Source organism: Orcinus orca, chromosome 2 (assembly GCF_937001465.1).
Source record: "Orcinus orca chromosome 2, mOrcOrc1.1, whole genome shotgun sequence".
Lineage (NCBI taxonomy): Eukaryota > Metazoa > Chordata > Mammalia > Artiodactyla > Delphinidae > Orcinus > Orcinus orca.
In genome coordinates, this window is record NC_064560.1 from 151,621,147 (window position 1) to 151,635,179 (window position 14,033).

The 14,033-nt window shown below is 41.8% G+C and overlaps 1 protein-coding gene across 2 annotated transcripts in view; it reads right to left on the reverse strand.

Annotated features, from left to right (window-relative positions):
- Positions 1-14,033, reverse strand: part of CDKL1 (cyclin dependent kinase like 1) — a 65,468-nt gene that overhangs the window by 10,281 nt on the left and 41,154 nt on the right. For both annotated transcript variants that reach the window (XM_033428465.2, XM_049706318.1), the window contains exons 3-5: positions 5,466-5,538; positions 3,001-3,091; positions 2,212-2,412 (exon numbers count right to left, since the gene is read on the reverse strand). In XM_033428465.2, coding sequence (XP_033284356.1) covers positions 2,212-2,412; positions 3,001-3,091; positions 5,466-5,538 — 365 coding nt within the window. The remainder of the gene's footprint in view (positions 1-2,211; positions 2,413-3,000; positions 3,092-5,465; positions 5,539-14,033) is intronic.

The window sequence follows — 14,033 nt, forward strand, 5'->3', positions numbered from 1 at the left end:
CGACCCAGCAATCCCACTACTGGGCATGTACCCTGAGAAAACCATAATTCAAAAAGATACATGCACCCCAATGTGCACTGCAGCACTATTTACGATAGCCAGGACATGGAAGCAACCTAAATGCCCATCAACAGGCGAATGGATAAAGAAGATGTGGTACATGTATACAATGGAATATTATTCAGCCATAAAAAGGAAGGAAATTGGGTCATTTGTATAGACATGGATGGACCTAGAGACTGTAATACAGAGTGAAAGAAAGAGAAAAACAAATATCGTATATTAATGCATATTTGTGGAATCTAGAAAAATGGTACAGACGAACCATTTGCAGAGCAGAAATAGAGACACATGTAACAAACGTATGGACACCAAGGGGAGGAAGCGGCGGGGGGTGGTGGTGGTGGTGGTATGAATTGGGAGATTGGGATTGACATGTATACACCAATATGTATAAAACAGATAAGTAATAAGAACCTGCTGCATAAAAAATAAATTAAATTAAATTTAAAAAATTAGCAAAAGTGCAACAACCACAAATCAAAATCATATTCACTGAATACTGATGGGTCGAGATAAAAGTGTATTGGCCTAGCGCTTAGAACAGTGCCTGACACGTAGCAAGCACTCAATAAATATCTGAGAAAGGAAGGGTTAGGGTTAGGAAACGAGCACAGAAAGGGAAGGAGGGAGGGAGGAAACAAAGCATGAAAGATCTAGCTAGAAGGAATATGTTTCCAAATTGGAACCACCTTTACTTGTTTTACCAAATAGCAATCACTTGGAAATGCCACTTTATGTACTGTCTAGAAGCACTAAAGATGTGAAGTAATAAAACAAAAGGAGCATTTCTATATTCTGGGGGATTATGTGAGGCTCACCTGCCCACATTTCAGCCAAATAAGCTAAAATCGCCCTCATGTAAAATTCCAGGGATATGACATCTGAAGAGGAATTTTGTTCAGAGAACAGATGGAGATGCTCAGAAGGGCACCCCTGGCACACCCAGGCCCACTTCCCAGAGCAGAGTGAACAGTGAAAGCCTGCCAGCCAGGGCCCCGGAAACGCTGCTATTGGACTGGGCTGGAGTTCCAACCTCAGGGTATCAAGTTGGCTAAATTTACCAGTTTGTCTCGGAACTTTACCTTTCACTCAAATCCAAAAACTGCTGTCCTTGCCCATTTTGGACAAGCAGACAAAATATGCTCTCTAATGCCTTGTCCCAGGTCTCAGTGAGCTTCCTTTCCTCATGAGCACATTGTCTGTACCTTAATAACCTTCTTCCACTGGAGAGCTGGGGGGTAGGACATGGACATAGTGCCCGAAAATCACTGGGAAAACACAGTGCCCCTGGCAGGGCTCCAAGGTGACTTACATGTCACTCAGCAAAAGCTACCAGCAAATACTTACTGCCTACTGTGTGCAGATGTTGGTGGAGGATAAATAGAAATAAAAGACAGGATCTCAGCCTCAGGCAGCTTACAGCACCTTTGGAATGATGCAAGCACAAGACACAAGTACAAGACAAGACATGGCAACAGCAGATGCTACATGAGTTTCAAGGAAAAAAAGTTTGCTTCAAACTGGGAGTCACAGCTCAACTCCCTGACTTCTGAAGGGATCAATGACTGCTCACAGATCTGTTCATCTGTCCCTTTCTTCCCCCTCTTCTCCTCCCCCCTATTCCCCAAGAGTAGAAACAAAGGAAAGGACTTTGGGGGTGGGAAAGTAAAACAAGAAGGGTGACATAAGAAGAACCAGGCTTTCTTCCCGACACTTAGAAGGTTGAGCATCTTCTAAATAGCATCTGAATAATCCGAACTAGCCTGACAGGCTGGAGTCAAGGACATCCAGAGAATGAATTACCACATCATAATAAATGAAGCGAAACACAACAGCATTCTGTAGCCTGCTAGGCCCTTATAGAAATGTATGTTTTTATTGTTGCTGTCATCATTATTCGGAGTTTAACTTGATCCAAACTATGTTGAAGAGAGAATCTTGTGTCTTTTTGGACAATTAGAACATACTCAAAATCGCTGATTCTTTTTCTTAAAACAAACCTGGACCTTTAATGGAGCCATTTCATTGAGACTTTCCCTCTTTGTGACTGTAAAGGGCATTAGATGAGACTAGGAACTTGGCTCTGCCCAGCACTGACACGGGTAAAACTATCCAGTTTCCAAAAGGCGGGACAGAAACACCACTTACCCAAGGTTCTCCTAATCAGATAGAGCTGATCCACATCTGATTTTCCGGGCCACAGAGGCACTCCTGACAGCAGCTCAGCAAAGACACAGCCAATTGCCCAAACGTCTACTGGGGGGCCGTACTGCATGTCCCCCACCAACAGCTCTGGGGAGCGGTACCACCTGGTGGCCACATAGTCTGTGTAGTAGTCACTCGGTCCAGCTGGCCAGTGATGGGACATGGAAAACAGAGAGAGCAGTGCAAGCGAGGAATCAAAACCGGGAGGGGGAAGACCTGAGAAATCAAGCTTGTGTTCCATCTGTGGCTTTCCTAAATCAGTGGTTCACAATACTGGGTGCACATTAAAATCACTTGGAATACAGTATTTTAAAAGTTACTGATGTTTGGGTACCCCCCCAGCCCAATTAAACCAGAATCCCTGGAGGGGTATCAGTATAGTTTTTATAGTTAAGAGTTTATAGTTTCCCAGATGATTCTAATCTACAGCCGAGGTTGAAAACCACTCTTCTAAAACAGTAGTTCTAAAATGTACTATTTTAGCAAAACATGGTAGAAACCAGGAGGGTAACATACTTTTTAATAAGCACTTTACTGTGGTAAAATTTACAGATAGCATACATTTTAAACCAGTGTATATCGACATGTTTTCAATTAATTGCAGACGTGTAATTTATAGCAAGCTTATGCCCTAAATATACAGGAACCAGCTTTCTATAACATTTAGATTCTTTATCATATTAAAAATCTTTCCAGCTTCGACACTTAACTAAAGAAAACTTCAATACTCACTCAAAAGCCGAGCGAATCCAAAGTCGCAAAGCTTAATCACAGAATGTTTTGTGACGAGGATGTTTTCTGGCTTTACGTCTCTGTGTATGCACTAATCACAAACACCAAACCAAAGCAGATTAGAAAGGAGCAACTACAATACATGGACTAAATAAAACATATGAATATTTAGCAAATATTTGAGAAATCGTTTGAACCTCTCACTGGCCTTTTGGAAAACAGACTACAGAACAGCAGCCTAAAATAAACCTAGTACCATACCCATCACAGCCTGAGTCAGCCCAGATTCCTGAAGGGTCCCTAAAGACCAACAAGTGTGAAAGGAAAAATGAAAGTAGGGTAGCCAGATAAACAACAAATAATTTTTTAGTATAAGTATGCCCCACGCAATGTTTGGGACATATTTATACTAAAGTGTTATGATTGTTCACCTGAAATTCACATTTAACTGGGTGTCCTGTATTTAATCTGGCTACCTTAGGTGACAGGGAAAACGTTAAAAGGCTCTGGGTGAGGCCTGCAGCATGGCTGCAGGAGCTGCAAGTTGGTGCCTAAGCAGAATTCACAATCCAGTTGTTGAACTGAGAACAGAACACATTCCGCCTGGTAAACAGGACAAGCCCTGGGCCTACTGAGATAAGCTGGGAAAGAGAAGGGCGGGAAGCAGCAGCTTGCCAAGAGACCTCCCTTCCAGCTCTGACATTCGTCCCCACCAGATAAATAAGAGCAGGCAGTGCTCACCCTCTGGGGAGTCGCTAGATGTCAGCTCCGTCCCACACACATCCAGCCTTCTTTCTGTGCCTCCACCCCATGGGATGTAGTCCCCATGCCAGAGTTTAGACACAAATCACCTGTGGTTTCCAGACTACAGCTGACATTGCTTAACAGGGTGATGCTGGAAGAATGTTTAAGAATCTTCACATGATTTTCTTATTAAATAACAGTTTTTTGGCAAGGAACAAATCAACAACCTAATTAAAATTACATAAAAACAACCGTGGGGTCATAGTACTGTTCAGGTTCCTAATAACCTTCCCTTCTTCCAAGTGTTTTCCTCTCTGGAGGAGAATGTTGGAGACTTCGCGGCTGATACCCTGGGATGATCTTGACTCTCTAGAATCTGGAGAGATGACAGAGTTTCCTCTTGGGCCTGGCCTAGTTCTCACTCCAAAGGATCTTCGGGGTGAGACCTCAGTGTGTTTCCCCATGGGTATTTATTATTCTGGAAAAACTGGGGGGAAATAACTGAATTATTTTATTACAATCTATCTGATTCTCAGCAAATAATGGCCCTGAGATCTCCACTTTTTTTTTTACCACTGGCTTCAAATATTACTATAAATGGGTACACCCCTGAATATCATGATGACAGATGGTCAGAAGTACTCGTAAGCAAGAATGTGCTCCTATTCTGCTCTGGGAATTCTTTACAAGTTTCTACAACCCTCCCCCCCATGCACATGTGGCCAAACAGCTTCAGGGGCTCTCCAGGGAACTGTGGTATGCGGATATATTTGTTCTTAGTGTCTCTGCTTTTCCCCACCAGGGCCTTTCTGCAGTCTCTCTTGCTCCCCCATCGTAAAACCTGCTCTCAGGAAACTGCTAACCCTCACTCGCAGTACCTATAAGGTGTCCACGCTCCCTGCTATGCATGCATTTGGACAAGGACTGTAGCCGTGAGCTAGGTGGACGAACAGCCAGGAGAAGTGCCGCCTACTCTCATATTTGCTTCTCTGGGAAGGCAGCTTCGGGGAAAAAAAAACCATTTAGAACAGCGTGAGGAAGGGGATTCAGCCCCACCAGTGAAATTGGACCCTGGCTGTTGTCAGGATGACATATTGTGGTAAATTGCCCTTGTGGCCAAAATGAAGCTCTGATGTTGGAGTCTGGCTTCTGTGCACAGGGACTGGGCCATGTTGTATTGGAAGGAACAGCAGGGTTCCCAGCATCTGTGAAGTCACACCACCTGGGCAGCGGTCCACTGTGCTTCCCGCCAGCCTCGCTGTGGCTGGGAGTGCTAGAGGTTTCCACTGGCTGCTTTGTTGCAGACTTGGCACCTCTATCTCACCAATGCAGACACTAGTACGTGTGCATGGCACTTGAGACTCCACGTACTGCCCTCAACAAGCATGAGCCACCCGGGGTTCCCCTCCCCAATTTCAGAGTATTTTGAGGGTTCCAGACCAACACAGACTCCAAGTGAATGGGATTCTACCTTAAATCTGAGCAGTTCCTAAGCAACGTAAAAATAACTCCTTTCTTAAAATCATAAAAATGCATCTTTAAAACCTGAACAAGAAGGACTAGCTAGGTTGGCATTTTTAGCGTCTACTTACCCCAACCAGGCTTACGAAGATTTGGGTAAAAAATTCTATCCACAAAAGTATGATATAAACTTTGTACAAAGGCTCCACCTCAGCTTAAGGGCAGCCTTCTGGTTTTTAGAGGGAGATCATGAGACTTACATTGTGTTTATGGCAAAAATTTACGGCTTGCAATGTCTGCCAAGTTATGCTCTTCACAAGATGTTCTGGTACCCTATTAAAAAAAAAAAAAAGCAACACAGACACATTCTTTAGTGTTGCCATGGAATTCAGCTCAAAAAAAGAAAAAAGCAAACCAAGACAGGCTTAAGTAGTGGAAAATCCTAGGTCACACATACAGTCATCTAACTCATGCGACAGGCATTCCAGGGGTCCAAAGTGTAGAGAACACATGATCAGAACACTGCTGAATTCCAGGGACAGCAAGGTAACAACAATGTAACATCTACGTCTATAGGGAGGGACCAGGAAGACCCACAGGGATTTCAACGAGTACTTAAGACCACCTACCTCGAACATCTGTGGCACCACTGGGAACCTGCCTGGTGACTTGAGCTCCGTCTCAAGTTACCAGGCAGGTAACAAAAAAGGAGCTTTTGTTGATGGCAAGTTATTAGTAAATATCAAGCATGAAAATGCTGTTTATTTTTTCAAGTTGCCCCAACTGATGGCCTTGAAGCAGAACTCATCTTCCACAGGTGGGCACATGGTTTCTTCAGATTCCCTAGGCAGCACTTTTTTTATTATTATTATTATTTATGCTTGCATTGGGTCTTCTCTGGGGCACACGGGCTCCCCTCTAGGCTTCACGGCATGTGGGATCTTCCCGGACCAGGGATTGAACCCGTGACCCCTGCATTGGCAGGCGGACTCCCAACCACTGTGCCACCAGGGAAGCCCCAGCACTTTTTTTTTTAAAGTAATGAAGATTTTACTGATGGTAAGGAAGAGGTTTACATTGCACATCAGGCAACAGAAGGTCATAATAAGTAGACGCCCACATAGGCATCTTGGTTCTTTCCTCACACCGTTCCTCTCTGGTAGCTGGCTGCATCCTGTTCACATCTCCCTGCCCTGTCCTCTATTACAGCATCTAAACCTCATGCCACTGCTCCCAGCACTTGCTCCCTAAGCTTACATAACCAGGGCAAACAGTGGCCCCAGTAGGTCCTTTGTGTGAATCAGAAAACGGTACCTGCTCTGAGAGCATTTTTTTTTAAAAATATTAGGCAATGAGCAAAACGAACTACAGAGAGAGTACATTTATTTTCAAAGACCCCCGCCCACCAGTTAGACTTAACTGTTTTTACAAATCAAACATTAAACAATGTTGTGATCCTCAGCCAGAACTAATATGTACACCAGGGAGGAAGCTCTGGAGTACTTGTGTCAAGGTGACCCAAAAAAGTCACTTCCAGCCTCCGGGAGGGGCTATGAGGCCACTGTTGTCACAGGCCAGATGTTCAGGAAATCCTTTCAAGCAGATAAGGGGAAGCTGGAACAGTGGGACAATGTGGAGGAAATGAAGAGGCCACTTCCATGAAGAAGAGCTGGGACATTCCTGGGCTGAAGTAGCTTTTCTCCAAATTCCCTTCCTTATTCTAGCGACATAAAGGTACAGATGCCAGAAAATCTCACCTGTCTAGAAAGAAGGCCTAGAAAGATACAACTAAGAAGAGGACATTTCAGGGGACGTGCTTTCCCCCAGCCTCCATTTTTTACCCAGAAAAAAATAGAATATATGTTGATTATGTAATGAATTAAGTATTAATATAAGGTTATTCAGTACCAGGCAATTTTAGTCTCTAAGAACATTTCCCAAAAGAAATTACGAGGCTTCCCTGGTGGCGCAGTGGTTGAGAGTCCGCCTGCTGATGCGGGGGACACGGGTTCGCGCCCCGGTCCGGGAGGATCCCACATGCCGCGGAGCGGCTGGGCCCGTGAGCCATGGCCGCTGAGCCTGCACATCCGGAGCCTGTGCTCCGCGGCGGGAGGGGCCACAGCAGTGAGAGGCCCGCGTGGCGCGGGGGAAAAAAAAAAAAAAAAAAGAAATTACGCAAAAGGAGCGTTTAAAAGTAAATTATAATAGCATATCATTAGCGCTCCTCTAACACTAAGCACCTTGTTACACAGTTTTCAAACGTAAAAATTCTGTTCAAGCTACCTAGTGTCGTCTTCGGTCAGCTACTCAGTCCACTTTTTTTTAATATATATATTTTATTATTTATTTAGGCTGAGCCAGTCTCAGCTTCAGCAAGCGGGATCCTTGCTGGGCATGCATGATCTTTCAGTTGCAGCATGCAGACTTCTTAGTTGTGGCAGGCAGACTCTTAGTTGCGCACGCATTAGGGATCTAGTTCCCCGACCAGGGATCAAACCCGGACCTACTGTACCGGGAGCACGGAGTCCCACTCACTGGACCACCAGGGAAGCCCCTCACTTCACTTCTTGATTACTCTGTTTCTGCTCTGGAATGCCAGGGCCTCAGATTCTATCTTTAAGACCCCTTTTAGCTGAGGATGATAGGAGCCAGGTTTTTCACTGTTGGTGGAGGGAGTTACAGATATGGAAAGGAAGAAAAATAGAATCTATTCTGTGGCGCCTCACTGGGACTGGATACTCACATATGTACAGAGGGCGCTGTGCTGAAAAGGGTGCTATCTTATACACATGCTCCAGAAAGCTTTTCTGCTTAGGACAACATCTGACGGAGTGGTTAAGGTGATGAGAAGCGGCCCAATTTGGACTATATTTTAAAAATAGAGTCTTCAGGATTTTCTGAGAGATTGGATGTGAGATTCAGAGAGAAATCAAGGAATGACACCAAGTAATTAGCCTAAGTTGCTGGTTTATGGTGGGGCCCTTTACTGTGGAGAATGCTTGGGGAGAAGCCGGAGAGGGGAAGGGAGGGTGGATGGGTGAGATGCTTCTCAGCCATACAAGGAAAGATTCTGGGAAAGGAGTTCTGAATTCAGAAGGAAGGTCCAGAGGGATAAATTTGGGAAGCATAAGCATAATGATGGGATTTACAGGCCTAGGAGTGGATGAAGCCACCTAAGGAATGAATCCAGAAAAAAGAAGAGAAGGTCAAGCCCTGAGGCCCTGCAACATGTAGAGATCAGAAAGAGGAGGGGGACCCAGCAAGAGACTGGGGTTGAACACCAAGTGAACTAAGATGACAAGAGAACACAGTGTCACTGAAGCCAACTGATAAAAGTGCTTCAAAGGACTTCTGGGTTAAGATGGTGGATTAAACACACCCATCTATTTCACTCTCTCCTAAAACCTAACTAGAACGCCACTGAAGCTCAATCTAAATATAATAAGACATCATCTCACCCTCAGGCAGCTTATAGTATCTTTGGGAAAATAAAAGTACAAGACAAGACATGGTGACAGCAGGTGAGAGCTACAGCTGTCCCTCTGGAGCCCACTGAGCTGTGGTCCAACTTGACAGAGGTACTCCCTCCAGGGAGGGTGGAATGGAATCCATCTTCCACTCGTGGGAAGAGGTGCAGGAGAAGTGCACTCCTGGGTCCTCCACCAGTGTGACCTCACGGCACTCCTCCTGCCTGCTTTGGGGACTTTGTTTCACCCCCAGGAACATAAAAGCTTCCTTTTATGTTACTCCTCCAAGGAGTAAGGGGGTATCATTAGAAATATCTGTGGTCTAGATTTCTGTGTGACTGTACCATCATTTTAGCCAATTGGAGACAGAGATCCTTGGCCACACTAAGTAAGCAAACCCAGAAAGAGGAAGACCGGAGATCCAGGAAGTGGTGAATCAAACTACAGAGAAATTCCAAGAGGGGATTCAAAGGATGACAGCAAAGGGAAGTCCCAGGAGGACAGCTGGTCAGCGGGCTTGGAGAACAGCAAGCCAAACAGATGGAGAATGGGGGTCTAAAGGCAGGATATAACCAAGGGGGCAAAAAAGTGAACTAATGGATTACCTGATTTGATTAGCCTGTGGAAAAGTATGCTGAGAGACTATTAGAAAGAGTGGGAAAAGTTAGCAATAGAATACTAAGCAAATTTAAAAAGCAAGGCAAATATAATTTGCAGAAAAAATACAAAAAGAAACCCTAGTATGGTAAAATGCTCAGCTATAAGTAATATTTACAGGCATAATAATGGGAACAGTGAATGCTGAATTAATAAAATTTTAATGTAACTACTGGGGGGGAGAAGGGGAAGCAGAGGAAATAATGGTGTAAGAGCTAAATCCTCATCTATCAGAATAGTCCATAGATAATGTCTAAAAATGTCTAAAAATTAATACATCAAGAAATAGCAGTACATCACTATTTTTATTACATTACATTGCTAGATTTAATTTGCTAAGGTTTTTTACACCTAAGTTCACAAGGGATATTCACCTGTCATTTTCTTTCCTTGAAATGTCCTCATCTAGTTTTGGTATCAGGTTATAGTGGTCTCACAATATGATTTGGAAAGTACTTCTTCCTGCTATATTTTCTGAAAGAGTTTGTGTAGGATTGCTATTATTTCTACCTTGTATGTTTGAAGGAATTCATTCATCAAATATTTTAATAATAGAAACCAAAGTAGCATGACTATAAGGAAAAAATATATATAAATCCACATCATTGGTGATAAGGTGAATTGGTTCAGTTTGACAAACCCTATGAGCCGATAATCCCATTTTGAGAACTTCTAAAGAAAAAGTGCAAAAGAAGAAAAATCTTCTTTTTGTAGGAAGATTTTGAGAGTAGAATCATTTATCAGACAAGACACTGAAAATGGCCTCAATATTCAACAATGGAGGAACAGTTAGATGGTAATGTAACTAGAGGTAATATCTTATAGTTAATAATAGATCTAAAAATTATACTGCAACATATTTAGAAACGCACATGAGGGGTTTCCCTGGCGGTCCAGTGGTTAAGACTCCGTGCTTCCACTGCAGGGGGTGCAGGCTAGATCCTGGGTTTGGGAACTAAGATCCCACATGCCTGCCGAAAGGAGAGGCGGGCAGGAGGGTGGGGCGTGGCGGAGAGAAATGCATATGAGAAAATATTAAGTGAAGAACAGAATTGGGGGGAAAAGTCATTTCATCACAGCAACACGGAGAATGTGCTGCTTCGTCTGGTAGGGCGGCCAGCAGCCTGGCTCCTTTTACAATGGTCTTCAGGTTTTCATATACAGACACTTAGTTTTGTCAGCACACCAAGACAGAATCCATTTCAAAGGGGCAGGCGAACATTACACAAATTTACTAGCCTGATATATAAAGCCAGAATGCTAATTTATTCATCCATCTTTAAATTCTGAGTGCCAGCTTATGCTCTCGTTGTAGGCAATTCCATAGAGAAACTCAAGTTCTAATGAGAATGGTGTTTGGTGAGCAAAGAGTTGGAATGAGAGAAAGTACACAGGTTGACTGGTTATTGCCTTTATGCTGAGAGAGTTTAGTTGCACCCATCTCCAAGTTAGGAAGCTGTCGTCCTTAGATAAAATGTGTGTAATCAGTCACATCTAACCAGCCCGGCAGCCTCCTATCCCTTTAAGGATGCTTTGCATATCTCTGCCCTGATGCATAATGTGTTGGTTTCACAAAATAACTCCCAGAAAGCAAACTTCTGTCTCTCCTTCCAAGTTTTGGAATGGATGGACTATGACCCTAATGTCCTGATAACAAAATTGAAATGAACAGGGAGAAACCTAAACAACTGCTGTGTGAAAGTGAACAGATTAAACTGCATTTTAAACACGTCTTCAGAAATAAGAGAGACGAGAGAGATGACAAAGAAAGACCATGGATCTCTTCCCAGGTTCTCCATACAGTAACGGTCCTTTCCACCACTGCTCCTCTAATATTTGTCACATTACAAGAAGTCAAGCAATCAACATCCATTCAAGCTTCATTTCTACACAAGGTTACAACAAAGATGGGGACGAAAGGGCTGGCCAAGCTCCTATAGAAATAATATGTTCTTTGAAATTTATCTTATAGAAATATTTATGTTTACTGTAGCCTTATTATTAGAGAAAAACTAGAAACAATCTAAATATTTATCAAGGGGGGGGGGTTGAATAAAGAAACCATGGTATATTTGCACCATGGAATTCGATACCATTTAAAAAATATAAAAGTAGAGATGTAGGTATGAATAGGGAGACAGCTCCCAAACACACTTACAAAATGAACAGTATGTAGAGTTCAATCTCTTTAAATACATATATGCATAGAAAAATAATTAGGAAACCATTTCTCAAACTTTATTTCTATATGTTTCTGTGTTGCTTGACATTTTTACAACAAACAATGCATCACTTTAAAAAAGAGAGTTTTAGAAAAGTTCTGGAATTCCATTGTCAGAAACTGAAAACTTGTAGTAATGCCCTTTACCCACCAGATGTTCTTTGAACAAACTATATGAGAGTCAGAGGAGGATCTAGTGGTAATGGAATATGCACAGGAAAAAAATGGGTGAAGTGTCTGGCTGCACTTACACAGGGACAGAAAAATGAGGAGAGAACACCTAAACCAGTTGTTTATGAAACTTTGACAGAGGAGAGACCAATAGTTAATAGAATAATAAGTACAAGGCCTATTCAGTCCTACAGAAGATAAGGAATACGCTTGTTTGAGAGCAAACATAAGCAACACGAACACAGCACTGGGAATTATAATGGACACATATTTATGCCACTATAACAGGACATATTCTGGCATAAACTTGCTTGTTAGTAGCAGCATGAATGTGAATCTTCTCCAAAAGCCTCCCAAAGGAGTTCAAGAAGTTATCAACATCTTACAAGGAGATAAATTAGTATCCATTTCAGATTCAAAGTAGAGATAAGTCTTTGAGTCTGATTTAGCAGGAATTATTTTTAATAATTAAAACATTGCCAAAGTAATAAATGGAACATGGAGAAAATATAAAAAAAACAAAGTGGAAAATATCTATACAATCATCATTCAGAGATAATCTCTATTAAAACATGTATATTAATTACTTTTCTTATTTTCTACCTATATATAAATTCTATGAAAGTGAAATATGTTTTTTTATTATAGCATTTTTTCTTCATTTTGCAACCACTCATGAACATTTCTCTATGTCAATGTTTGTTTTATCTTATAAGCATGATTCTTAGCAGCTCCACTGTATTCCATTGTAAAGACATACTATAATTTACTTAACGAATCCTCTATCATGGGACATTTCAGTTGTTTCCAATTTTTTTATTATAAACAATACTTTAACAATAGACACTTTTTAAACTAAATATTTACACACATACTCAATTATTTTCTTGTGGTAAATTAACAGAAGTAGACCCACTGCCAAACTGCCCTCTGGACAGGTTGCTCTAGCAGTGTACTAATAATTTCCTTGGACAGTATTAGGTTTTAGAAATTTTTAATCAAAGTAACTCTTTTTAAATGAAAAATAAAACATTGTTATGATTACTCTTCTTTAAAATCATCTTTAAGGATCAATTTATCAGTTTGAGGACTCAGTCACTCCACAGCAAGTATTGAGAATATACCAAGTGCCAAGAATTAAGCTAAAAATTACTGGGGATACACAGATGAGGAAGGCACAGCTCTTGCCCTTGAAGATTTTATAGTTTGCTGGGCAAACATAAATAATTCCAGAAGATGTAATGGATACCACAGGAAGGAACTCCCGAGTCTCCTAAGGTAGATATCATAAGGAGGTCATCTTTGAGCTGTATCCAAGGGCAAGCAGGAGTTTGCCAGGCAGAGAATGGAAGGTAGGGCAACCCAGGTGTTCTAAAGCCTAGGATGCAAATGATTCCATGGGACTGAAAACTGGTGGGAAATGGGGTGTTTCTTGCAGAGTGAGTGAGATCTTGTATCCCATGCTAGGGGTTTTTACCACACCAGTAAGCTTTGAGGAGCTATTAAATGACTTATGTAGGGGAGTGACATGATCCACTTTATATTTTAGAAATTTGTACCTGGAAATATAGTGATCACAGGACATTCTTGGGGTAAATGTACAAACCTAAGGAGGACCAACCTGCCATCAGGCAGGAAAAACGTCAGCATTAGCACATTATCTTCTGTTGATATTGTCTAACAGATCACATATGAAACTAAAAGGGAACTGCAGTCTTCTGAGCTCTAGGTATTATGATCATCAACTCATAACACTGTAGAGCTGGAAGTTCTCTTAAATTTCACCTGGTACTAAACTCTCATTTTTAGAGGTCAGGACACCTGTAAGCAACTTGCTAAAGGTCACACAGGTGATGCTGACCCACTTTTACTGGGAATACACTCACAAAGTTTTATTTTATAGTATAGCTTTATTTTGTAGATCTCTACACTGAAACGTAAAGTTTTCCTATGAATTTCAAAATCGTTGGTTGACAGAGTTAATGACATTTACTCCTTAATGATGACAAGCAAAATTCTGAAATAGCATTTAAAGGATCAGAGAATCCAAATAGGATAATGGAAAGTAACTTTTATTTTTAAAATACATACACACACACACACACACACACATCCTTAAACTTCAAAGTAAATGCATATGATCTGACTTAGAATAAATCTTACTTTTCAAACTTGCTCAGTTATTAGTGTTCCTTAAATCAATCTTATATTTGACAAACCATGGCACAGTGTCATTTGGAAATGAAGCTGCTTGTACTTAACCACACACGTGTCTACCAGTCTTTCCCTTCTCTAACCCACCTCTATATTAA